The sequence below is a fragment of the Chelmon rostratus genome, chromosome 11, assembly GCF_017976325.1.
Source record: "Chelmon rostratus isolate fCheRos1 chromosome 11, fCheRos1.pri, whole genome shotgun sequence".
Taxonomy (NCBI): Eukaryota; Metazoa; Chordata; class Actinopteri; order Chaetodontiformes; family Chaetodontidae; genus Chelmon; species Chelmon rostratus.
This window is the reverse complement of record NC_055668.1, coordinates 15,950,871-15,978,094: the sequence shown is the minus strand read 5'-3', so window position 1 is coordinate 15,978,094 and position 27,224 is coordinate 15,950,871. Positions and strand designations below refer to the sequence as shown.

The window sequence follows — 27,224 nt, the reverse complement described above, 5'->3', positions numbered from 1 at the left end:
ACTTTGGGCCATGCTTTAGCCAGGGTCTTTCCACTCTCTGCTCTCCTATCACAGCGACACGGTCGTTAATCCTGTTACTCTTTCATTTGGGGGAGTCGCACAAGCCTGCAAGCAGAGCGGGCCGGCCTGCCCGAGGCCTCGCGCTCCTCCCTCCTGGGCTGGAAGCCTTTCCTTCCTCTGCTCAGCTCATGTGGAGAACGCCTTGATTAAGCAGCAGCAACCGCTGTGCATGCAACACTGATGGTTTCGTGTGAGGTCAGCTGCTTTTTTGGCTCGCAAACGTTGTTTTATCAGAGTTCAAGGGTCAGTTTGCTTTGAAATCAATTCAGGAAATGGACTGTTACTCTGCAGAAGCAGGACAACAATTCACCATCTATTTTGAAACCATTAAAGTGAAAGCTCAGCTGTGTGAACCACACTTATCAGTCAAGTTAGAATGAAAGCAGACTGTTGCTGCGCCTCTTCAACAGATTTATATGCTTTCGCTCGCCAATAGACGGCCATTAATGTAGATGCTCGGCTCCCTGGTTGAGTCAGTTATTTGTTTGAAGTGGGCTCGGCGCCCTCAGTTGAACTTTTAATAATAATCCTTCCATCACTTCCCTACCTCAGGTCCCACCCGCTATTTGCAGCGTGACCTTTAAAGCAGGAAGTTGCTGTTAACACAGCTCCGGCAGCTGCGACGACGACAACCTGCTTTACAGCATTTTTCTCATCAAGCTCGGCGCTTGTGCGCATTTTTTCCTCCCCGACTCGCTGCACATGCTCCACCTCGCACACGCTCAAAGTTTAGATTACGGGGGCCAGGCGCCGTCACTTAAAATTACGGCTTTAGTTGACAGCGCTGGTGTCGAGTTGACGGCTGCATTGGCCCCGCCGTTTGATGACAACTGCATATTATAAAAATTCCATTTTCATTCTGCATGATTTTCATTAACTGCGAACAGCGGAGGGAGAACATTACATAAACCTCTGATGTAATTTTCTGAGCATGACTCAAAGCACTGGGGAACCCCACGCAGAAGACACATCTCAAAGCTGGTCTCTTTAAGAAAAGACAACATTGCATACATTTATTAGGGATGGACGCCAATTCCAATACATGCAAATCACCATTGTCCTTTAAATGTAGTGTTGACATTATTGCAAACACTTGTCTCCCTGCTGTTTTGTGTATTATATTTTTATTATCTTAGGATAAAAAAAAACATTAACAATTACATGGGATGCCTTGTTCTGCATAATTTAACGTATACACAGTGGGAACAGGAATGGCAATGCTTTAGACATCATCACAGCCTCTTCATAACCCCGCCCACCCCCAACCCACTGCCCGCATGCAGTTTGCACTGCACAAAGACCAAAAGTCACGTGAGACAGCCTGCAAAGAGCACAAGAAGCATTCACAGTAAAGGAGGCTAGGAAGGAGGATAGGATGGAGGGGAGGGAGAGTAAAAGATGAGAGGAGAAGGGGGGGGGGGGAGGAGGAGAAGAGAGGGAGTGAAACAAAGTGACTGCAGCACTGGCCTTGGTTTAGACAGGAGAAGGAGCAGCATAGTCCTAGTATATCATTCTAACTTCTCCCACACTTCACCTCCCGTCTCCTGATTGTGGTACTCTTTCCATTGTCTTTGACACAAAAAAATGTTTGTTTATATATGCATGTATATATGTATATACATATACGTGAGTATATATATATAGATAAATACATTTTTATAGCTACAGCACCTTTTCCCATGGGGCAACAGTGTCAATACCTCGCACATGGTACATGGCCGTGCCAAAGAAAAAAGAAAAATAAAAAAAACAATATATTGGTCAGGATATTTATCTTTTTTTCCCTAAAATTGGCATTTGACATGATGATATTCTATTGCCGTCTGGGGGAGGGAAGGGACAAAGGTTCTTCTTTTGAGTTTATATTCAAGTTTTCTCCTTTTTTTCTCTCGTGTATAATTTCTTCTTTTCCTGTTTAAAAAGAGTTCACACTTTTGTGATTTGCGTGTGCTGCTCTTCATCAAAAGGTTCATTTTCCGGATCAGAGTCAGTGGTGTCAGAGTATCGATAATGGTCTGGCTCATTGTCGCTAACGTCCGGGGTGACGGATGTCGAAGTGCTTGCCTCAGAATTCGAAGGCTCCTCCACGGTTTTCGTAAAATACAACTTCACCTGGAATTGCAAATTAAAACCAATTTCAGTCCACGCCATTTAAAAAAAATGATCATAAACAAGTCTCGTCATTGCTCTCTCCATGAAAATACTGACCGATTTGACAGCAAAGTAATTAGCTTATTCAATAACAGACTGGGAGATAAGCATCGATCAACATGCCATCCATTTACCCTGCTAATATCTAAATTAAATCTTTACCTTGAAGTTTGGCGAGAAGTAGCGGTTAGCTTTGTCTTTGTTGGCCTTGTCCAAGTCGTTCTTAGTGAGCGTCAGGATGAGGTAGTCCCTGTCCCTGTCGCTTTCCCTGCCGCTTTCCCTGCAGCTGTCCCTGCACTCGGCGCTCTGTGGCTGGCCCTGGCCCGGTGCCGGTACCCCCTGCTGGCTGTCTGCATTGTTCACCGCCCCGTTCTCCATCTTGTCCCCGCTCTCCTCTGGTCCAGGGATGAAGAAGGTGTTCACCCAGAAGTGGAACATTTTGTCCTGGGTGGCAGAGGTGAGGAGAGATGAGGTGCAATGAGAAATTGGATGAAATAGAGCATTCAAAGGAACTTTTGATTTCATTTGCTTATAGGCTACAGCTGGCTAAGCTGGCGTTATTCTATGTTTTTATAATTGTCAACAAATCTCATTAAAAGAACAAAGCCAGCAATGTGTTAGTCTGTCTGTCAGTACGTTCTGACTTCCCTACCCTGTCTGTGCACTCAGCCCCAAGCCCATTTGCTTCTACTGAAGTTGCGAATCTTTAAAGACTGTTCACAAATATAGGTTCATTTTCAGAAAAAGGCCCCGAAACACCCTGAAACACCCAGCTGTTTTAGGAAATTACTGAGCCTTTAGGCACTCTAGGTTTGAGCAAACATTACCCAAAAAGGAGTACATAGTGCATGTGGGGACTATTTTCAGCCGTGGATTAATACGCTGTTGTTGCATTAGTGAGTATTTACAGCAGCAGGACGGTGAATGTGGGACTGACTCAAAATAAACTACCGTGCCCATGCTTGTCAACCAGTGTGGCGATGAGGCTAACTTATGTGTTTTTAAGAGTTTCTGGACAACAATGGAGGTCTATGGCACTAAGGCAATAAGCTATTATTAGGTTTTAGTGACACAAAAAAATACTAGACTTTTGGTTTTGGTGTTTTCATGGGATTTGTTGGCAGTAAAAATAAAATACAGAATGATGTCAGCCTTGTCCTTTAAAGCGTAATTGTTGGCAGCCGGCTGAGTGAGAAAATGCTTCGTCAAATGCCTGCTGATTGTTCTTTGACTAGCAGAGGTCAGGACAATCAACAGCTGGAATAAGCTCTTAATGACCAACAGAAATTTGTCGGCAACAAGTACCAAGCAAATTAAGCTACAATAAAAGCCCCTGCGCGCGCGCACACACACACACGGACGCACGCACACACGCAACTAACCTTCTTCATCATCTTATTCTGTTTATGGAAGAACTCCACTTTGATGTCTCCACAAACTGGCAGCGGCTGGGGGAATTCAAAAAACATGTGCTTGTCCTCGCGCCGCGTGTGAGCGGGGTTCGACGTGTGAATCTTCACTTTCAGCTGGTACACCACAAACTGGGGATCTGCAAAGAGTGTCGACGTTGCACAGGGAGGGGGGAGGTAGGGGGTGGGGCAAGATTATGAGATTTGTGAGTGGAACAGACAGAAAACACAAGAAGAGTGAGTGACAGAGGAGTGAATCAAGAGAGTGAGACAGGATTAACAGTGTTGTTACAGGAGTTGACAAAAGAAACAGCACAGCACGCCATCACCCCCCCCCACTGAATAAGTGCAAAACATTATATCACAATTAAGGAGAAGAAAGGGAACACCCAAAGAGACCCAGAACCAGAGACACAGGACCCTATTCTGATAGACAGTCACGGTTTGGTCTTGGACCAGCGCAACACGTTGCATATAGAAGAATTTTAACCTTCTTTCTTCCTGTCAAGATTGGTGGTGGTGGGTGTTTGAGATGACATCATATGCCTGTGAACTAGTCCTGTCCTGCTAGGCAACATGTCTACCTCAGACTGCTCCTTCCTGGTGGATCTCTGGGGCCATATAAAAGCAAATGAGTGAAATAATAATAATGGATGAAAGGCTCATTTACCCCAATGCCAATTCCCTTTCTTGAAGCCCTGAGGGGTCGGCTCGCTCCTGTTTTTAACGGTACTGTCCCCTTAGAGAGAAAGAAGGAGATTATCACAAACAGGGCTCGGCTGGCCTGTCAGGGGCTTGACAGCACAGCAGGCACAAACACAAGAGCTCCACACAAGTATTTACAGATATCGGCATCTACATAGCTTTCACTTACAAACAGCGTACAGTGTGTGGCTTTTTAAGCGGAGGTGTGCATCTTGAACATTCGACATGGGACCTGGCGTGTGTGAGTTACACAAAGGGGAAGGAGGAAAGGGGGAACTTGAGACTGCTGACGATCACAAACGACCACAGAACATCTGAGTTTTTCTTCGTTGGATTAAACTGTTGAACAGAGACGTGTGATGTTGGGTTATGTCGAACAAGCTGGCTTCTCCTCTTTTACTGTCGAGGTGCGCTAAAGCCTGACGCTAGAGAAGGGTGGTGTGTGTGTGTGTGTGTGTGTGTGTGCGTGCGCACCAGTATGAAGACGTCAAACTCAGAATAGGGCCTTCTTTTTTTTTTTAGTTAGGAGGAAAGAGAAGGATCAATAGAGTCGTGGCTGTTCAGCACAGTCAGGTGTTAGGGTTTAAAAAGCCACAGAAGTAAAGGAAGAAGAGGTGCCTTTTCTGGCCGTTAGTTTAAAAATTCAGGTACAAGAGAGGTGCAACATTGTGTGACTCAGACATGTTTGCGCAGAAAAAAAAGATTATTTGACCATAGCACAGAACTTTTAAACCACCAAGAAGTGTTTTCTACATGCAGTAAAATACAGAGCATTAACATGTCGACACATCTGTGTCACTCTTCCACTAAACGCAAGGGACAACAAGCGCCACTGTTTGCAATACACACACATTTTACTACAAAGTCATACCATTCAAGGTCTGAGCAAACATGCAGTGATATGCAAATACTTATGGATGACTGGAAGTAACTACTTATTAACAATCAAGCGCTGTGGTACCAGTGTTACAATAAATCTCTGACCAATACATTTAATTCCTTTACTGCCTTTTAGTTACTTCCTGGTTATGTGTAAGTAAAGCATGCTGATGTGGCTTTTACTGCTCTGTCCGGTGTGTCGGTGTAGTTTACTTCACTAATGCAGGGCTGGAGGTGCTCCATTCTTTTTGAACGGTGCATATTGTAATTCTTCTTAATACCGTGCACAAAAAAGTTGTACGCAGCAGAGTGTGAACAAATGAACGCACGCAGCCTGACTCCTAGAAAGGCAATTCTTCTGAGGAAGTGAAAAAAATAATAAATGATGGCTCAAATGCCTGAGATATCAAAATTCTTAGAAGGCGATCGATTTCTGCTTTCATGTGCTTTTCTTCAGTGAGCGAACATTTAAAATTTCCTTTATGACAAACAGGACAGTGGATCTGAGTCAACGTTTTTTAAAGTGGGCAAAGAATAAGTTGGCCTTGTCGTAAGCAGCAACAGGAAGACTTAATCAATAAGAGCTTGCCCTTGATTGTCAAAAGGTCCAAAAATACTGCAGCGAATTCAGCCACACTTGATTCGGTTTTAAAATCCCGGCGCGGGGCGACTCAGCTCTACCATAGATGACCCTCTCCTGTTCTATGGTGCTAAACTGCAGCGTGGGTGAGCCCTACAGTGCACAACACATCCAAGGCTCTCGTTCCGTTTGAACAGCGCTATGCATGCCTACGCCCTAGTTTGGAGTTAAAGTTGAACATGAGCGTGACTCACTGCAGGTGCCCCCGCTGAACATGGGGAGAGTCTCGAACACCATTTTGTGGAAGAGGAGCGCCACCGGCTTGTACTCTAGCTGGTTCTTCAGTAGGTAGCTGTAGTAGTATACATAGCGGCGCTGGCTCGGGATCGTTACTCCCTGCAACGACAGAAACGGTGTTGAGAAATCCAAGATGCACGAATGACATCCACTCCTCTGTGTTTGCAACTGAAACTGAAACTAAAACAAAAATTAAATTCACAAAATCACTTCAATAAAAAAATTGATGTATAAGTCTAATATCTGTAGATTTTTTAAATATGTCTCTTTAGGCTGTGGGAAAACACAATTTTTCACAATTTTCTATCATTAACTTGATTAATCAAGGAAGTAATCTGTAGACTATTTAATAGTGAAAATGATCGTCAGCTGCAGCCCTATCTGCAACAAGTGATCTGAAGTGACAAAGAGCTGCTTTATTGAGCCATGTGGCCTGCGGTTAATTGCTCACCTTCTTGTCCCTTGTCCTGACTTCACCGTAAAAGTCCAGCGCTTCTTGGGCCTCCAGGAATTTGCCTCGATGGAGGAGATAGGCGCAGATCATGACTCCAGTGCGGCCCTTCCCGGCCTTACAGTGGATGGCCGCCACGTGATTGTCATCCTCGCTGAGCCACTGGTCCAGGTCTTCACAAAACGGCTTAATTAGCTCCAGCTGAGGAGGGTTGTGGTCTTCGAAGGGGTACTGTGCAACTGATGCGTGACGGGATGCGGGCCCACGCAAAGTTGCAACCAGAGGAGGGGAGGGGATGCAGACAGGTCAGAGGAGACGGGACAGGGAGGAAGAAGACACAGTGGACGTTCTGTGAGACCATTTTTTTTGTTTGATTTTTAAAGTGCGAAAGCGTCTGCAGACCACGTAAAGCTGCCTACCTCTGCAGTTAAATTTGGCAGCATCGTAGTGTCTTTCTGCGCAGCTGAAATGGGAGGAACAAAATCCAGTTAGCTAACACACAGAGGAAGCTATTAAGTCAACAAAGAGCAGTTCGGGTATGCGTGGGACACTTACAGGTTGTAGATTTTGTAATGGTTTTTATGCTTTGAATCCAAAAACCTGTTTGCAAGAGAAAACATAAGCAGGTAGAGAATACATTTATTACATCGATATGAGATCCACTGCCAGAGCAAAATGAAAAGACAAACACAATGCATTTCGCGTTCATTTCACTTTTCTATGGTTGCATGGCAGAAGCAGAAGTAACACAACTCACCGTACTACATCGTCTATATTGTTTCTGTACACGCCTTCGAGTCTCTCTGCTGGAAAGCCCATAGCAATGATGTTTGGGTAGATATCTGTTCGGGCAGGAGTTAAGGAAATGTACCGAGGCACCCAGCACCACACTGAAGAATAAGTAGGTCTACCTATGCTTTCAACAGCAGTACCAGGAGGCTAAAATGAATTGCTTTTTTTTTCCTTTTAATCTAAAAGAAATTGCTTTCTATAAGAATTCAACATTGGAACACAATTACAAAAATGCAGAGACAAGCAGCAGAGCATGAAAAAGTTTCAGCCAATGTCAATATAAGGGTGTCATTGAAGTTATGGATAGATGGGCGCATAGAGGAGGGGGCACTGATCAGTGTGTGTGTGTGTTGTGACAGATGGCCTTGACAGTGCGAAACAGGCAGAGAGGACGGGAGTAACAGTGCTCCTGCACGAGCCAGCCCCACATGTGGGTGCACGAGGACAGTCTCCGCTCCCTGACCTGCATTTATTTTTAGAGCCCAAAGTTATATTGGGATGATCGCAAATGTCCGCCTTATCTCTCTCGAGCGCAGCCGGACCAATTTGCATATCTGCGGGATCGAACGAAGGCAGCATGAACACACGCAGGTAGAAGAAAAAAAAAAAAACCCAAACGCTCCATCGAACAAGTGTCCTTTGTGTTACGGCTTGCACACTGCACATGCAGCAGCACCTATGACATTCAGTGATGGACAAGAAGCAAAACAACGCCTCGGAAACCATGCACACGACAAGTTTAACTTCTGGCTGCGCCACTTCTCTCGTGCTGCACCTGCCTTTACAGTTGCCTTACATCATCAAACAAGGCTCCGTATTTCAGCACAGGGTAGTGATAGGAAATGTCACGACCAATTATATGGTGACATACATACAATCTTAAAGGCACATATCAGTGTCATTTCGCAGTGAAAAGAATAATTGAGTTGGCATGCATGTCTTTGAGGCTCGGCTGCAACGCCTACCTGTAACTGAAGTCTGCTTGTCGCCATAAGCTCTGGGATTTCACACTTTAACCACTGACTAAAGGGCAACCTTTTCTTACACTTCCTGTGCCACGGTGTCAGAAATAGAAAAGCTGAATAATTCTAATTGGATATGTCTGTTTCATTTTGAGCAGACCATATTTTTCCAGAGTCAAATCACTTTATAACTGGTCAGAAAAATTTAACACACGTGTCTGACAATTCTGGTGAGAAAGTGCGGCGGGCTCTACATAATCCTCAACTTTGCAAGTGTGCACACATGCAAGTACCTGCACATGCAAAAAGCAGAAGAACAGCCCTTTTCATGGTGCACACAGCACATGCACACAAACAGTTCACTGTTCAATCAGTAGACCTGCTAGGATAGAAAAATGTAGGAATCCAGAACAAGTAGACACATACACAAAGAACACTGCAGCTGCAAATATTTTTAGCTAGGAAAAGTAACACATGGCAATCTTCAATAAAACCTTGTTGAATTTAACAAGGGCCCTAATGCAGCTGAGGTATGGTCAACACAGGCCTTGATGCATGAGCACAACAGTAAACCTATGGTATTATTTGCATACTGTCGAGCCACTTCCCTGTAGTAGCCTATCTGTACAAACCAGCCCATTTTTTCCTCTAAGACCTAATTAGGAGCCAAATACAGGTTTTCCGTGCTATGTGATGGGCTTCTCTAACCCTTGTAAATGGCAAAGAGATCCCAGTCAGACTGTTATAAGTGTTTTTAAAAAGCTGCACAGCTCCCAGGAGAGCCTCAGCTGGGAGGAAACGCACATACGGGACCCCCGACGGAAGCTCCAAGTAGGAGGGGAAAAGAAAAAGAAAGAAAGAAAATCTGCCGTTTCAGGCACGCCTTTTCTTTAAAGCCAGCCCTGCCTCAGCTCTATGCATACGCCAAATCCACAACTGAGAGCAAGAGAGAGGGGGGAAAGGGAGAGTGGGAACCGGCGAGCACTGAGCGAGGAGGGGGTGGGGAGGACAGGAAAGGAGGAGAGCAGAGGAAAGGGGGCAAGCAGAGGGAGGGAGAATTAGAGTGGGAGTAGTAAAGAAAAAGAGCAGAGGAGAGGTGGTGGGTTGAGAGGCTAAGAGAGAGAGAGAGCACTCAGACAGCAACACTGATACAAGATCACTGGCAACTCTATTTTAAGGGCAATTCCCAGAACTGTGATACTGCATTACATAACTGCAGAGAGCCTGTATTGTTTTTAGACAGCATGCCAAAAATGATAAAAGGCATAGTTCGAAAGGGCCCACATCTGAACAAGGGGAGACTTCAAGCCAAAGAAAGATGGCACTTTTGAGTGGCGTGCCCCCGGCACACCTGCACAAAGCTGTAGAAGCGCAACACAAGAGTCCCGCCACATGACACAAGCGTTACCCTCAAGATAAAACCAGGTGAGAAACATTTGATCAAACACTGTGATGCACACATGTGGGCACACATACATCCCAGCTGACAGTTCCACCTGAATTCAGTTCAACATGTAATCTGTAGCGGCTGTATGAAATCAAAGTGCCCCTCTGGGAAAAGAAAAATGTTAATCAGCAATGTTCCCAAGTTAATGCAACAATACTGATAATAACCAGAGCAAATTATACCACAAATACCGAGGCCTGTTTAATATTTTACATGCCGTACGAAACCAAATAGGGCTGCTACTAAGTCATTTCATTATTGATTCATCTGCAAAATAATTTTCTTAGATAACTCAATTAATCACTTGATCCGTAGAGATCAATAGTTAGAAATGCCTTACACTATTTTCCAGAGCCCAAGTTGACATCTTTTTTGATGTTTTATCTGACCAACGGTCCAAAACCCAAAGTTATTCAATTTTATCCCACGGAAGTCTGAGAAAAGCAGCAATTTCTCACTTTGAGTTTTTTTCCCCCATAAAACAGGAACAAAAACCCCCATAACCACTACAAACGATAGATGATCAAAACTGCTGCAGGTGTACCTTGTGTCGACTGACTCATCCATCAATCTACTACTCGTTTCAAACCAGAAATATCCCACTCAAGACTCAAAGTCATGCACGCGTACATCACAACTATGACCACGACCCAGTCTCAGCACTTTCACATGTTAAGGTTTTACATTTAGCTGGCCAAGGGCAACCACATCACTTGCCAAATCAAGTTCACCATCAGCCGAGTGAGTACCAACTTTACCAACTTTACTGGTACCAACGATACTGCACTGGGGAACCAGGTCAACTATTATCAGTGGTAACAGATGAGAAATGAGTCCTGCAGATGGGCCTCAAATAGCAATTCTTAAATCTCTATAAAGGGAAAGGAAAAAGCTAATCTGATTTGCTGAAATTCATTGATGAATACTCACCCATGGAGGACACAGGTGAGGTGAGGAAAGGTGAGGGTGAGCTTACAGGGATGTTAGTCTTTCCAGCTATTTCAATCATAAACCAGAATCCTGCCAAATAATGAAGTTACACATGGACTATCTATATGTACAAACAGAAAAAAAGCAGATATGAAGACACTGTGAGAGAAATAGTCGACAACATCCACCCGCCTTCGAACACCAACTGGTTAAAATAAATACTGACTTAATGCCACTAACAATTTCACAACCCCAAGCTAGGTCCACCGCTGGGTGACTGGTATGCAAGTTAAATGCCCTGTCGTTTTTCATTAAACACACACTTATGTCTCGTCGGACGGGGTTTTCCAGCTATAATATGACTGTGACATTTATGCGTGCTGGTTTGACAGATCCACCATCTTTCAAACATGCTGGGTGACAGCAAAGCTGCGCTGTCTGACCAACTAGCCAGCTAGCTAAGTAGCAGGGAAGCTAAGCACCTCACGTTACTCCACCATTTCTGGTTCCAGTACTTCTACTCAGAGCAGCTATTACACATTACTAGCCACTGTCCTGGGTACCGTGAAAATAAGGAAGGCAGGGAAGGATACATGTTAAGTCCAGGTCGAACCCATCTTCTTGATATCTCCTTTTGTTCCGGCTGACCATTTCTTTTATAATCGCAGCCATTGTAGCAGGTGACAGGAGTCTATATGGGGTAAATGATGAAAAACAGTTTTTTCTGCTATTGACCGTCTGGTCGTGTGTGTTGCAGTCAGTGGGTCTGATCTCGGTCGCTGGCTGCTCTCTGAATTTTGCAGGTCCTCGCAGAGACGTGCTAGCCAGCAGATCTAGCAGTGGCTGTCGGTAGGATTAGAAAGGCTTCCTCAGGATCATAAAGACGGGCCTTGCTCTGCTCCTCCGTGCAGGCCCGACTTTCCCAATCCTGCAATTCGTCTTGCAAATACCCCCGAATAAAATACATGCAGTTGTCCTCAAAAAAACCTTCAGATGCCGGGCACGGTCCACGCCGATGGCTCAATCGCAGCCGCCGCGATTGAGAGCGAGAGGATAGAGAACTCACCGGTTCCCGAAAACCGTATCCAGTCACTCAGACGTAGCTAGCTCGCTAGCTAACTAGCTAGCTAGCACAGCTAGCTAGCAACAATAGCTAATGCTACCTCCTTTTTCGATCCAAAAGCCCCCTAACGATTCAACATTGTCATCGACTGATTGCCAAGAACACATCTGAAAAAAGTGACAGGCTCCACCTTAAATGTATATGGACTATACAAAGATCAGAAATCTGCACAGATTGGTTTGTCAGTTCCGTCCCGGGGAATCATCTTCTTTTCTCGTTCCTCTCGCTCCAGCTGAACTCTCAGGCTCCCATCATGGCCTCCACCGAAGGAAAAAAAGAAGGTAGAGCAGGCTGGGATTTTAGAACAAATATCACACCGCCTTCACTATATAGTTCCACTGTTTAATTAAAACCGATGAATGCAATCTAAACCAATATTGTCTTAACAATTGATATTAGATTAATATGAACTAATACTGACATAAGTAATTGTTTTAACCCGGAACAGCGCAACAATGGAGTTATTTCGTGCTTCTGGCGGAAGGATAAAGTGAGTCCGCATGCGACGCTCCCTTCTGTCAAAGTGATCACGTGTGGCTGTAATTAGGGAAGTTTCCAACATAATGTCACTTTTCGCGGTTTAAACTGTCATTTCAGCCTATAGAAAATACATCCATGCAACCTATCAATCCACGTTACTTTTATCATGTTTACATTTGTACATTAATAAAAATTGCAGCACCCTCATTGCGTTCTTCATACAGTCTCCTCACATTAATCCTAGATTATACCTGCGATGTTAATTGCATGGCCCATAGAAATTGAAAAAGGACAACATTTGTTTACATAGTTTTCATTGACGCATACTAAAAGTGACAAAAAATTATGCATAATAACGTTGAAAATACATTCATAACCTACATTGTATTATATTTTCATTAACAACAACAGTGACAGCAATAATAACAAATAATGCTTCCTCATTAACACTTTACAAAAAGTAGATGAGGACGCAGCCACAGTATTTATCTGAAGTAAGTTGTAGGGTAGAGGGTGGGGTTTTAAGATAAGGTAAGATAAGATATAACTTTACTGGGCATTAAGATGTTACAGACAGCAATAATAGCAAGAATAAAGAGGAGATGTAGAAAAATAGCAAATAGACAATAATAACGGATACAAAATAAAAACCTACTATATATGTGCATTATATACAAAAAGAGTGTATAATATTGCCTTGATTATTTGGATTATACATGGTAAGATATGGATAATAACAGGGCTTTACAGGGCTTGGATTCGATTTGAAACGATCAATTAACAATTCTTTTAAGTGTCAAAAATCACTGGTTCCTACTGCTTAAATGGAATTCTCCACTGGTTTTCTTATTACTTTATGATTGTAAATTGAACATTTTTGGTTTTGGACTGCTGGTTAAACAAAACAAACAATGTGAATATGTCACCTTGGATTCTGGGAAACTGTGATCCCATTTTTTCTGACATTATAGACAAATTCATTAAACGATTAATTGGAAAACTAATTGGCAGTTTAATTGAATTTCTGTGAAAAAGAAAAAAAAGTTTAATCTCAGGTGCATTTCCACCACACCGGAAAAATCACTGCATGTGTGTATGTTCTGGAGGCAAGGCCCGTTACTGTAAGAGCTCCAGCCACAGGATGAGAGGGCCTTCACATCCATATCTCAACCCATGTCCCATGTAACATGACTATGCAAACCATTCCACATAACATCTGTCATGACATTTCCATATCTAAATAAGCATCCTTGCATAACCTTCACACCTGTGTGCCCCTGCAGGTAGTGCATCACATTTTAGGGTGTTAAAATAGGGTTAGCCTATCTTCAGAGATATTAGGTCTGTAGGACAAAAGAGGTTTACACCAGCAGCCATCCTGGTCATTTCTCTGTGACATGACATGTTGGATGTACAGTAGTTGGAGATTTTATGTAAGTACTGAGGGTGCAGTTCAGCAGATTTAAATGGGGTTACCTGGAACATCGCAGATTAAATGATCTGATCCCATGTGAGGCTAATTAGGAATGTGCTTCTTACAGCGGGAGAATGGTTCTCCTCATAGAAGAACACTCATCTCATAGTAATGTAAGCTCTTACAGCTTAATGACTGGCAAAATTAATCAGTCCTTGAAGTTCACTCAACCATCTCTTAAGAGTAATTTGAAAGCGTCTCAGGATCTCCTTAATCTGTTATAAAAGATCTCACTGGCAAAGCCAATCCAGAGATGAACCCAGTGTTTTCCAGTGCAAACAAATGTGCACAAGATATTAGACCATTAAAAGAACATCTCCACTGTTGACTGTGACTGCAGCTAGTTTCCTCTCTTAACAGGACACTGAACTGACTGTAAGGTAGAAACAAAGGAGTATCTCTAGGTCTGGTCTTATTATGGTGAATGCAGTCATAAAGCCAACCACCTGTCAGAGAATCCCAACGTGACAGAACCCTTTTACGAGCATTAACAGTAGTTTCTTGTTTTATCTGTGTTTTGCTGCATCAGTTCTTGCCAGCAGATGGCAGCATTGCACTTTTGGCTTTGCAGTCCCACAATACCACTATGTCAAGCTGACTTCCACCTTTAACCTTCTATTGATAAGCATGCACTTTGTTCAGTCAGAAGATAATGTAAAAATATTGCATAACCAGTGGCACCTAGATGTAATCAGAACAGAGATATAACTGAAAAGAAAACATTTTAATCCATTACATTGACATCTTATCTGCACAATATCTCGGTATTGGGTGGTAATCATTCTTGGATCATCGGACAATGCAGATATCCGTTCACAGTGATTAGGCGGTCACCAAAGATTCATAATAACAAATAAGATCCTTTATTACTGCATTTGACATTTTTTGCCTTCACAAAACTGCAGGTCTTTATTACATGAATGCACACGCCCATTTTATAAAATCACACAAATCTCAGAGACATTTCAGGCAAATGCCAGCAAGAGATTTAAACAACAGCTGTTTTATAATGCTGACTTTTGAGAGAAAGGCACTTTCACATTATTAAAAAAAAAATCTGTGCTGCATTTCACAAGAATGTGAAACATTAATTTATTAATCAATCAACATCCATCCATGTAAAATAAAAAGGCACTGTAGGTAGTGATAAAACTGAAAGTGACTTTCATTCAGGTCATACAAACAACTTGACAGACAGTGATATAATTGGCATAAAATGCTGTAAAAATCCTTCAGATAATTACATGTAAATATGAAAAATGATTTCCCTGTCTTGGTATGTGCTCCTAAACTCAAAAAAACAAACAAAATAAGAATCTCAAGTAACCATTAATTTATTAAAATATATAGCTTAAGTTAATATGCATATAAACATACAATGGATTTATAAATCACATGGTTTTATAGAAATGTAAAAATGTACTGATTAAACTGCTTAAGACAAGTCATTTTGATTTGATGAAGACTTGTACAAAACCCACCCCTGCCAGAATTTAGAAAACTAAATTCATCATTCTAAATGCAAAAAACTAGACCCGATCTAAAATACCCCCTTTAAGAACTGACTGTAATCTTTTTATAGTGTGCTGTTGATTGGTGAGCTGAGCGCTGTGTTGATTACTTGTCCTTCTTGAGAGAGGTGTAGTACTCAACCAACACCTTCCAGGCCTTCATGCCCATGAATCCATCTGGAGGGTTCTCTCCGCTGCGAGCCATGTTCCTCATCTTGGTTCCAGAGATGAACTCAAAATCAGCATGTCTAAGAGAGCAATGAGTGAAGAAGGGCAGCATGGAGAGAGAAGGCAGGGTAGGTTATTAGAACTGCCGTAGACTCTTCCCATATTACAATCTTAGAAATCTGTTGAGACCATAAGTATACTTGCACAGAAATACCAAAAGGTGGATATGAATACAGTAAATTTACAAGAGTGAACCTCAAAATGCACAGTCAGTAGTCTGCTTGCAGTGGCAACAACATGATGTGGGGTCACAGATGGTTCATATTCTCATGGAAATCATGTTTGGATTAAAAGTTTTGGACCAGTTAATGTGTGCAGGAGGCTGTAATGTAAGACCAAATCTGAATTTCATGGCAAGTCTGGAAAAATGTGGTGACATGCTCCACAGGAAGAAAAATCTTTTTCATTAAAAATGTATTATGAAATAATTCAATTCAGGTGACGCTCTTAATTGTCAGGTTCTCAGGTCAGCAAAATGTTGACTGCAGTTAGCAAGCAAATCTTCACTCACCGCTCTGGGTCATAAAAGTCCATAGCCTTCTTAGTCTTGTTGTAGGCAGCTACCCTGAAGGGGATGATCTCCACAGAGGTGAGGCCTGGGGCCATGGTGAGGACCTTGCCTCCGTGGGTGGGTTCATACAGGTCCTTTTTAGTCTCAGGGTGTGGCATACCTGCTGGGTCCCGGCCAACAATGTAGAAGTTTGCTCCGGCGATCATTCTGGCTCTACAGTGCCACTGAACCTGATTAGGAATTGGAATTCTTTCAGGTTAATACTCAATCACACATGGTAAATGGTTGAAGAATGAACAGCTAGGCGGATTAGATCTGACTAAACCTTAGGCCACAGCAGCCCTTACCTCTGTGGGTCCAGCGTACATCATCGGAGAGGGGAAGATGGCGACAATGGTGCTGGCTGGGTCCAGGATGCCTTCCTCCAAGACGGCAGCATGCTGCTTCATCCGCCACTGCAGAGGCACATCGTCATCTTTGGTCCAGCCGCCGAGTGGGTGCAGTAGGAGGACTGGATTTTTGTAGCCCCGCTCCAAAAGACGGCGCTTGGTGTCTTGCATCAGCAGGGCGTGACCATTGTGGACCGGGTTACGCAGCTGGAATGCGAATATTGCATCTAAGGAGGACGACAGGCAGCAGCACAAAACAAAGTTCATATAATGACAATATTTATAATTATATCAGCAGTACTGGAGCACAGATATGAGCAGTCCAAAACACGTGCAGGATATTGTGCATCACAGCAAACATGCTTACACTGCCTTTCACATAACTCAGCTGGACTTTGCTTCATACATTTGGCATCAAAATTGCTTCTGGTTTGTGTTAAAGGAGAAGTCTGTTAATATTCCATATTTTTCTTATTGTTGGCAAATCCCAGGAAAACACCAGTTAATTGATAATGCTCACAAGTATTGTGTGTGTAGCAAAACCTAATATGGCTTACTCACTAGCATACCAAATCTGTAGAAGAAAATAGTCCCAAGCAAATGCACTACTTTTTCCTGTTTAAAAACTACAGTGCACAGCTATTTCAGGAAATAACTTTTGAACCATTTTAAAAGGTTTACTTCTTCAGTTGGAATAAACGCGCTTAGGCCTGAGAGTCACAGGAAGGCTGGGGAAGTTATTGAGAATTGATTATTGAGCAAGGGAGTTCGTCAACAATAAGAAAATAGAGAATATTCTCAGCCTAATCCGTCAAGTGCACATCACAACATGCTTGCATCAGTAACAAAGTCTGACTACATGTGCCACAGGGCGGCAAAGACGCTGAAAAAGAAAACATGACTAAAATACATACTGTATTGTGGTGCAGATAAATAAATGATACAAGTGAGAGAGTGAGAGTAAAAATAGGTGATCACATTTAGTCTTTACATTACTTTTCAGAAAGATACTGTATGTCGCACTTGATCACTGAGCACAGATCACAAACATCACAATGCAGCTTTAAATTTACCATTTTATTTCACCTGGTCCTTTGTCAAGTTCTTCTGAAAGACAAATGGTGCACTGCTAAATACATTGCTTTCAAGTTTATGTTCAGTTTTTCACCAGCTGCGATGCATATTGCATTTACTGAATGGTATTACTCATACCAGTAGCTGCTTACAACAACTTGTATGCATTTCTGTTCCTGATAGTTACTGTAGCTTTACTGTAATTTCGATTTTCTAACCTGCTTTCATGTCTTTGAACTTCTGCTGGAGCTCCTGTGGAGTAAGGCGGTACTGGTCAAGTCCATCGTTCCACTTGATTCGCTTCAGCACCTCCAGGTCACCACCCACCAGCCAATCACCTCCCTCCATAACCATCTGCACAAGGGGATGAACACATGATTACCGGCTATTGCTGACTCAAATATTTCCCTGTAACTGTAATTAGTATTAATGTTCAGGTAAAATCATTGCCTTCGAACTGTGTTTAATAACATGATATTTTCCTGTTTTGTTTGCCACAGAATCACAAACAATGACATAAGCACCAGAGGAACTGACTGTCTGCAGTGCAATCACGAGGTAGACATTGAAATTATAACTATGTGTGATGAACGCTGTATTACCTTAATGTAAGGGTGCTGTGGACAAGTGGTGCCCCACTGTCTGGCGCAACGTTCCTCTTTGCGGTTTTCGTAGAACTCTGGGTTCCTGAGAACAGCCACACGTGAACCCTGGTACACAAGAGCCACAGCCGCACAGCCGTCCAGCTCCTGCTTAGTCTCAGTGCTGACAGGCAGGACGATGGGAACTGACAAGTTGATGGCCCCACCTTAGACCAAGCAAATATTATTTCAGAAATGTTATTTACAAAAACTATAAATACTAAGACTACATCACAACCCAGGAGTACCCTCAGACCTACGACGGCGGATAAGCATTTAAAACAGTGATTGTCAATCAGAGGTACCCCAAGGGGTACTTCTAGATTTGCCAGGAGGTACGTGATAAGATTGTGCAAAGGTGCAACTAAAGTTACTCTTTAATTTAAAAAAAACATACATCCACATACTGAGTCACATGTAACACCTGAACACCACATGATGCAGGTAAAAGTGCATTAAAACTACTTAGCAAGTGAGAAAAGTAATGAATTAACAGTTCAAATAGGTAGCTCAAAATATTGTATAGTTTAAATTGCTACAGTTTAAAATATTGGATAAACATTGGATATCCTGTAGCTAAAAGCAAATGATAACCGGCTGAAATAAATTACCTAAATGCCATGATAGTGGTTTAATAATAATATAATGTTAGCTGAAAGCAATAAATAAGCAGTGGAAACAGATGTCAAAAAGTAATGGATGAATGATTGAAATAGAAAACTTAAAGTAATGGAAAAACAGGGGAACCAGACGCCAAAAAGCATCAGCTCAGTGATTGACATAGAAATCTGAAAGCAATGGGTGAATGATTGAAATAGAAAGCTGAAAGCAATGGCTAAATGATTGAAATGTCCATCTTCTGCCACTCCAAGCGGTACCAACTGACCCAACTATCGACACTTAAATTGTACGAAAAGAAAATTGTAGTTTCCACTTCTATGTATGTTTAAAAGCAGTTCAAATGAACACATTTGGAACATGATGGGTGGTGTTGATGGAGTTCATCTATAAAGGGGCTGAGGGGGTGCATCAAACAGAAGAGGTTGGGAACTGACAATGCTCTCTGAGTCATCTGGCAGGGTACAGTTCATTTTGGGAGTAAATAAAAAATTAAATAATACTATAATAGACTAGGAGAGCAGTGCTGGAGATGTACGTGGGGCTGGTTTCATGAGTAGACTATGAAGCACACTGGTGGGTAGGAAAGGTGGTACGTGGGCAGACTATTTTGAAAGAAGTTAATTTTGGTTTGATTAAATTTGTGTTGATTTGTTTTTCAGTCGTTTCGCGAAAAATCTGATCATAATGAAATGGGATCCAACAAGGCAAAATGACAAACATATTTTTAAATCAAAGGAGGAAAAGGTCTCTGGCCAGCTGATGTGTGGTGTCTTACCATGGCATCTGGAAACAGGTTGTTTTGATGGTTGTGAAGAACTGGATCGTTTGTCTTAGTTATGTGAGTTAAATGAGACAGAAAAAGACAAGCATTTCGTTTCACATTGTCCTACTATATAGAGTATCATGATCTAAGAAAGTAAAACCCCAAATTAATTTTGTGTTGGAAGAAGCTGAAATAATGACAGAACTGAATGAAACTGTCACTTTTATATTGTCAGAATATCTGGAAAGAAATTGTGATGTATAGGTAGAGTTGATATTTTCATATTCCTTTGTTTCTGTGTAAAACATTTTACTGTGTGTTGTGTTTTTTTGCTTTAGGAACATGCGCAGCACGTGGTTTGCAGCAATGACTTGTTCCACTTCGGCACATGAGTGTCAACTGCTGGAAGTCTTTATTTAAATATGTTTCGATTGTTTGTCATTTAATCACATTTAACCGCCATTTTGGTTGACCCCTCTTGTTTCTGTGTCTGGGTTTGTGTGTAGCTGTTGCACGGTGCTGCTGTTATACTTTAAAATAAAAAGTCAGGAAAAAATCCTTCCTTCTTTAATTCATTCTCACACATTTTTTGTCTCATTACACAATAAACTGCACTATGATTAAAAAACAAAAGTTCTCAGTTTGAAAGGGAACAAGCGGCTAATCTGGATGATGCTACCCTGCCGTTTGTGATTTTCAGGGCAGTGTGTCGGAAAGGTAATGTCCTGGCAGGTTATTAGAAGTGTAAATATGAATGTGCGGTTGTCACTCACCATCCAGCAGGCTGCCAAAGTGTAAGACCTGAAGGAACTCTCTCTCTCTCATGAAGCCCTTCAGAGGGCTAGCCCAGCCCTCCGCCAAAACCTGCACCCACTGTAGATCCAACTGTGGACAGAGGAAATTTACTCATTATAAACAGCAAGAAAACGCTTTAACATATGCTTCCACTTGAGAAAAGCCACAGATTTAACTGCACTGATGGCATCCAGTGTTTTGTAAATGTCGATACACTAATCAACAAGTGTGTAATTACACTATGAATGAAAGAATCAATGAATCGTGGATGTAAGAAATGCTGGATGGTTGGAGAACAGGCACAGTGCCAAAGTAAAAGAGAGCCTCATTGTGCTGTGTTGCAATGAGACATAACTGTTGACAATCACTTGACATCCTCACTAAACCATAGCGAAACGGTCTGAGATAACATGTTGCACACATGAATAACAGGCTGGAGTTATTACATTTTCTTGGCTGTGCTGCCGCTTGAATAAACGGTAGCTGACAAGTCCACTGAACTTTCATAACCGACTGTGTTGCCTCTCACCACACATTAGTAAACGCATCAGAGCTACAGATGAAGCAACACACTCCAAATACAAAAAATAAAGAGTGAAATAAACATTTGACTAGGCCCACTGAAAAAGTAGACCTGGTGGGTTAATAACAGGCATATGTGTTGTACGATCATACCATCATGATCATTGACTGCCACATCTTACTTTACCAGAGCTATTACAGTGGTCTCTGGCTCTAAATTCTGGAAGAAAATGAAACAGCCATTCTTCTTCTTTTGGTTGAAATCCTCATTCATCTCCAATGAATCGGCCTGAATGGTAATTTGATAAGGCAAGCACACTGCTGTGTGCTTGGCTGGCTTTTATGCCTTTATTAGTGCCCAGGGAAGTCAGAGCAATTGAGATAGTACACAGGGTCCAAACAGCAGGGAGTGTTTATGGGTACATCAAGAGCAGCTCTCTGCCATGTCCAGTGTTGACTCTCTTGCCCATTTGCTGCATGATAAAAAGAAAACTATATACTGGAGTGGTGGGTCACCTTGGTGATGCTGATGGTGGGAAGCAAGTTTGCGTCAGCCACAGCAAGATCCAGCTTGTTCTCCGGAACAAATAGTTCATTCAGCTCCTCCATGATCTCGCCTGGTACAATATTCTATACACAAGGTGAAAAAGGGAATATTATTATTACAGCTGTATACGGTTGGTAATGAAGGGCTTTTGCTATTTGTTCATCTTATAATTCATTTCTCGATTAATCCATTGAATGTTTGGTCCATAAAACATAATTTCCCAGAGTCCTTCCTGGGTTTGCTTGCTTTGTCCAACCAACAGTTCACAACCCAAAGACATATCATTTACTATCATATATGACAAAGAAACCTCACATATGATAGGCTGGAATTGGACAATGTTTTGTGTGTGTCTGTGTGTGGTTGTTGGTTGTAGATGCAATTTCAGTTATAAATATTGTGGCTACATTCTAAGATAAGAATAAGTTAAAACTTTTGTTGCTAGAAAGCACAGAATCCATAAAGAGGAATGAAAGCTTGAAAATACTGAACTCATCCTTTAAAAAGTACAGTTTCTTTTAATGTCTGTTTCACAAAGAGATGGCGGTTGGTGTACTAACTTAACCTTAGCTGTACAGTGCACACAATACATTTCCATAGTAAATAAGTGGAACACTTACACCTGTTCAGAATCAGACTATCTTCAGGCCATCAAATCTAAGATTTGTGTAACCAGAGAAGAGCTTTGAGAGAAAACAGGATGGTAAAAAAAAGACTGAAACTCTCAACCTTACCCACTTTATTTCTTCTTTCTTTCTGTCTCCCTCTCTAAATGGTCTGGGGAACTGTTCAATATAATTTAATGAATCTTTATTCTACTAAGGAATCATTTTGTCAATAGTCTCAGAATGTGGAGTTTGAAGACAGAATTAAATTAATGAATTTTATTGTATGTCTTAAACCATTATATCCTGAATGAATTAGTTTCACCCTGTTGTTGCTGGGTACTGTTGGTTTTCTGTCCTACCAGGTACTTCCTATGCTTATACATGTTGTCCCAAGTCTTATTAGTCATAATGAAAAGACCCAAAAAAAAACAACTAAAGTCGACAGGCAGATAACGATAATTCCTGCTACCTGCCTTTGGGCATTTATTAAGAAATGCACTTATGGGAACAGGATGCCACCTTCAGAAAATCTTTTCACAAACTCATGCTGACACAACATTGTTTTCTTAAAACATAATTCATCTCTGCCACCATGACAAGGCAATAAAAAGCTTATGTGTTTACACATTTACTTTATCAGTGACTTGGCATCTGAAGCAGCATTACACCTGTGTGAACTCTGTGTCCGTATCTGTCTGATTTGTTGTGCATATTTGCAAAGGATCTTTCGGTCAAAACGGCTCTCAGCACAATAGAACGCCTTATTTTAATTGTGAGAACAGGGCAAAGCTGAGATGTATGTTGCCCTCTCTCTTCATGTGAAGTGAGTCATTACCTATAGGTCCCTCTACAGTATCTTACGGCAGAGTCTCTTTTTCAAACCTACAATTTTTAGACCTAATAACCTTTTATTTTGATACCACGTTTTACATTGTGTATTTAATTTCTTTCAGTTGAATCACTAGTTTTTGCTCCTACAATGACCTGCTATCCCAGGTGAGATCAATAATATAATCTGCTCTGAGCAACCAAACACCATCTCATGGTCACCATGATGTTCTTTGCCTCTTGCTAAATGTTACAATTCTCTAACCCTCCCTTCCATGTGAAAGTCCACAGAGCTGGACTGGAACAACCGGAGCCTAACATAAACACTACAATCTCCTTTGTGTTTAACATCTAAAATCATTGTTTGGTTTTAAGAAACCAGCTGGTCAAGTCCATCCCTGAGGATACTGAATTTGCTTTGTAACATAAGCTACTTGTATAAACTGGGATATATAAATCCGTGTGCTTGTAGACTCACAGGTATTAGTATTTCACCAGTATGATGATGATGACACGTGTAAGGTACAACATGTATGATACAGTGGCCCATTGCGCCTTGAACATCTAGACAAATGTTGGGGGTTATTTGACGGTCTGTTACACCCACCTGGTCCCTGAGCAGCTCCAGCACTTGGTGGAGGCATTCACTCACTGAGAGCTCTCCAGTTTTCAGTACAAGATCTGGAACCTCAGGACGCTCATAATTTGAGTCAATCCCAGTGAAACCTGGCAACAAATGTAAAAACCATAACAAGGATTGTCACTGAAACCTCATGAGCACTATTCTTACTTGAATAAGATACAGTACAACCTCAATATGAAGTGTGGTTGGAGAAAGGGCTTGGCATTACTTATATGACTCATAGAGTGGCAGTGTGCAAAAAAAATTGGGGGGAAGTTTGCAGAGTTGAACCTTGTCTCACAGACCTTTGATCTCTCCAGCGCGGGCCTTCTTGTAAAGTCCTTTTACATCCCTGCTCTCACACACCTCAAGAGGAGCGTGGACAAAAACCTCAAAAAATGGCAGCCCGGCACTTGCATGGATCTTCCTCGCCTCCTCGCGATCCTGTGGAGGAAAACAGTACATATCATGTATTTTATTTAAATACAGTTTAAAGTGTTGCAGCACATTCTGGTCTGCTGGCACTTTTGGTATCAGATAAAAAAACTCTTACATCAAATGCTTTAGTCCACAAGATGTATGGTATGAACCTTCATTAGATAACGTTTTTCAGTTATTTAAATGGACACATATGCACCAAAAAATGATTTTAACTGTTTTCTGACCTTGCTGAAAGGAGAAATGAAACTGGTGATGCACACCAGCCCGGCGTCGGCAAATAGTTTGGCCACCTCAGCAATACGACGGACGTTCTCCTCGCGGTCTTCGGCAGAGAAGCTCAGATTCTTGTTCAGGCCATGGCGAACGTTGTCTCCATCCAGCGAGTAGCAAGGAATAGCATGAGACACGAGGTACTCTTCCAGGGCAAAACTGATGGTAGTCTTCCCGGCACCAGACAAACCTGGTGGGAAAATGTGATAAGACATGTCAGCATGACAGTGGGATGATTGATGCACTACATTTAAAATAGTAAATTTCAGATTAAACCCTATCTAATGTACATGGTAGATGAAGGAGCAGCCTCATGACCTACAAGTGGACAAGACAAGATTTACCGGTGAGCCAGATTGTACAGCCTCTGAAGCCTCCCCTGGTGCCCACGACCTGCCCCCTCTTGCTCCGGCTGACATGGTGGGCCTGGTACACCACGTTGGTTGACCTGTTGAGATCCTAAAACAGAAGAAGGCAGGCTCAGACTGAGTCAGACTCAGGCAAACTAAAGTGGTTCTGTTGAATTGTTTATTACAATAAACAGACAAACAGGATGTGAGTGGCTGCAACAGGCCATTAAAATGTGTTCATCTCAGATCATGTTAACCATGTTACACAACACACACATCCTACCTCCACTTTGTTCTGCTTAGTCTTTCCAGTCATGAAACATCTGTAGGCTAACCTGTTGGGTAATAATTGTAGAGACATACCTCACAGTAGCCTCAGGCGTGATCTTGCTTCATTAACATGTCATTCAAAAGATCGAGTCATAGCACTTTTCATACTGATTGGAACTTAGCATGACACACCCAGCCCAAACTGACTATGTGAACCAGGCTGTGGATAAATGGGGCTGTATTGACTTCTAAAGGGGAGGGGTAGAGGAGGGAGGCATGGAAGGGATGGAGGGAGGAGGTGGACTGACTGGACAATGTGTCCAGTGTGCTGCCTGCAGCCCAGCGATGATGTGGCAGTGCTCGTGCCCACACGTTCGCCCTCTGCACCCACTCTCCCTTCTTCTCTACATCCATCCCATGGCTGCACGTATTGCGTACTCACCCCCCACCTCAGTCACCACCCTCTGAGCCTATAACCTGTCTGAATAGACCCTCCCAGGGTTTCAGTCTCAATTTCCCAATCTGTATTTAAAGACCCCTTTTTCCTCTCTCTCTCACACACACAAACACAGGCATGACTGTAAAAAAACACTGTGACCTTCACACAGATAAAGGTGTGTTTCAATCAAGGATGTGAGAAGACTGCCATATAAAGTTAGACTTTATGGTTGTCTCTCTAGTAAAGAATTTTCTGGGTTTATGGATAACGAATCTGGGCACAGATGGTGCTAAAAAATATGACTTAGTCTCACAAAAAAACGGGCCGTTAACAAACAAACAAGTGTGACATTCAATACAGCAGAAGGATGTAAACGTATACTACTGTCATTGTAAAGTATGTACCTTGAGCAGCATTTGAAAGTAAACCACTGCTGCAACTCACCCTACAGCACAAAATATGCTCTAATGACGAGCATAACCTTCCCCAAATGACACGTATCCTACACCTTGTGCATGTACACACCCACACGATGTGAGTGAGCAGTAGACAAACAGCTCTGTTCTTTGCAAACAGAGGAGACACCTTCTCTCCTTCCATTGCAGATTGCCAACGCACTGCTCCTTATCCTCGCTTCCTTCCTTTCAACAGACGTGGGGACATTTTTTTGAGTCTGTCTTCATCTATGAAAAAAAAAAACTTCAAGACCACTCTCTTTAGACATGCTTTTATCCAGTTACTTCCCTTCCAATTATTAATCTGCCCTTTCAGCTGCATTCACTAAGAAATCTGATATACACTCACTGTTATTATACCTTATATAACACATTTTTTATTGCTTTACTTTCATCAGTGATTAGTCTATTTTTTCTCAATTTACAATCATATATAAAAAAAATGAGAAAAACAGCAAATACTACCAATGAAGTGCTTCAAAAGTAACTCAAACATTTTAGTTATCAAAAGAGCTGCTGACACTCAGCTCTGCCTAGGTTTGTATGGTGGAATCCGTGTCACGCCGCTGTCTACAATGGTGCACACCTTAAGTGATGGATCGCCATAGTTCAGCTTTATGGGTCAAAAGACACATGACAAGTTTGTGCATGGAAATACCTTAGAAGCTTACAATTCATGGCATTTCGACTGACCTGTCGCTATGCTCACTTGACATGATTCCACGTTTGTAGTCTATGTTAGCAGCACTGCTGTGCAGCATCCGTCTGCCGTTTCACACTGGCTTCTTTCTCCCCCTCACAAGACACCCGACGTTATGAATGGGCCAAATTGACAAGGATACGCTACTACAACAACCGGTCTATTCAGAGTCAAGGCTGGAACTATCACACCTGGCAGTAAGTTATAGTAAAGAGGCACAAAAGTTTCTGTTGCAAGAGCAAGTTAACTTTTAAAGCAATGATCCTGGGTTACCTTGAAGGGAAAAGTCATCAACTGATGTTGTCCACTTTTCACTGCTTTTTCTGCGCGATCGCATCAGACCTCAGTGGTCAGAGGACCGGAACATATAGCAGATAGTGTATGAACACAACACTTGGTTATCATATTTGGGAGGAGTTTTCCATGTTATTCGGGCGCTGGCGGATCACACTTTGCTGCACTTTTGGACACATTTGAGGCTAATCTGATGACAGCTTGAATCTGAGTTGTTTCTCTCTGCCTTTTATCTCCAGATCTACTCACCGTACGAAGCTTTTTCACTCCGGACATTTCGCACGACGGCTGGACACCGGGCTCGGACACACAGAGGCCTGGATCTGGGGGAGTCTGTCGCTCGCTGGTGTTGTTATCACCAAACCTTTGGCTGTGGCAAGTTAATCGAAGACGAGGGTTTTTAAAAGGGACTTCCAAGACACGTAGCATTCCGTTGGCCCAGCCTCCTCCTCCGACGTCCATAAATCTGCATAATTGTCAGTGTACTAGCCAATACTAAAGCATAACGACATGACGGGGCTGAGCACTGAAACAGGCAGAACTGGGCTGGAGGTTGCGGTTAAGCATGATATTCACTCACGGTATTGATAAAGAGAGGACGCGTT

The 27,224-nt window shown here is 42.3% G+C and overlaps 2 protein-coding genes across 3 annotated transcripts; both read right to left on the bottom strand.

Moving 5' to 3' along the window:
* Positions 1–1,046: 1,046 nt before the first annotated feature.
* LOC121613762 (phosphatidylinositol 3,4,5-trisphosphate 3-phosphatase and dual-specificity protein phosphatase PTEN) lies at positions 1,047–12,242 on the bottom strand. 2 transcript variants are annotated; one of them, XM_041947380.1, is made up of 10 exons: positions 11,257–12,242; positions 7,290–7,374; positions 7,088–7,132; positions 6,952–6,995; positions 6,533–6,771; positions 6,039–6,180; positions 4,291–4,359; positions 3,594–3,760; positions 2,374–2,655; positions 1,047–2,172 (listed from the first exon to the last, which is right to left on the bottom strand). In XM_041947380.1, exons 1-10 carry the CDS (start codon positions 11,333–11,335, stop codon positions 1,987–1,989), a joined length of 1,338 nt encoding a protein of 445 aa, XP_041803314.1. In that variant the 5' UTR covers positions 11,336–12,242; the 3' UTR covers positions 1,047–1,986. The 2 variants fall into 2 exon arrangements, with proteins under 2 accessions (XP_041803314.1, XP_041803315.1); XM_041947381.1 differs by lacking the exon at positions 4,291–4,359 and having other exon boundaries at positions 11,257–12,241.
* Positions 12,243–14,580: 2,338 nt separating this feature from the next.
* Positions 14,581–27,033, bottom strand: LOC121613760 (bifunctional 3'-phosphoadenosine 5'-phosphosulfate synthase 2-like). The gene is made up of 12 exons (XM_041947378.1): positions 26,869–27,033; positions 24,456–24,570; positions 24,066–24,301; positions 23,706–23,844; positions 23,386–23,504; positions 21,312–21,425; positions 20,252–20,363; positions 18,056–18,261; positions 17,672–17,807; positions 16,338–16,606; positions 15,991–16,220; positions 14,581–15,499 (listed from the first exon to the last, which is right to left on the bottom strand). Exons 1-12 carry the CDS (start codon positions 26,893–26,895, stop codon positions 15,358–15,360), a joined length of 1,845 nt encoding a protein of 614 aa, XP_041803312.1. The 5' UTR covers positions 26,896–27,033; the 3' UTR covers positions 14,581–15,357.
* Between the last annotated feature and the right edge of the window lie 191 nt (positions 27,034–27,224).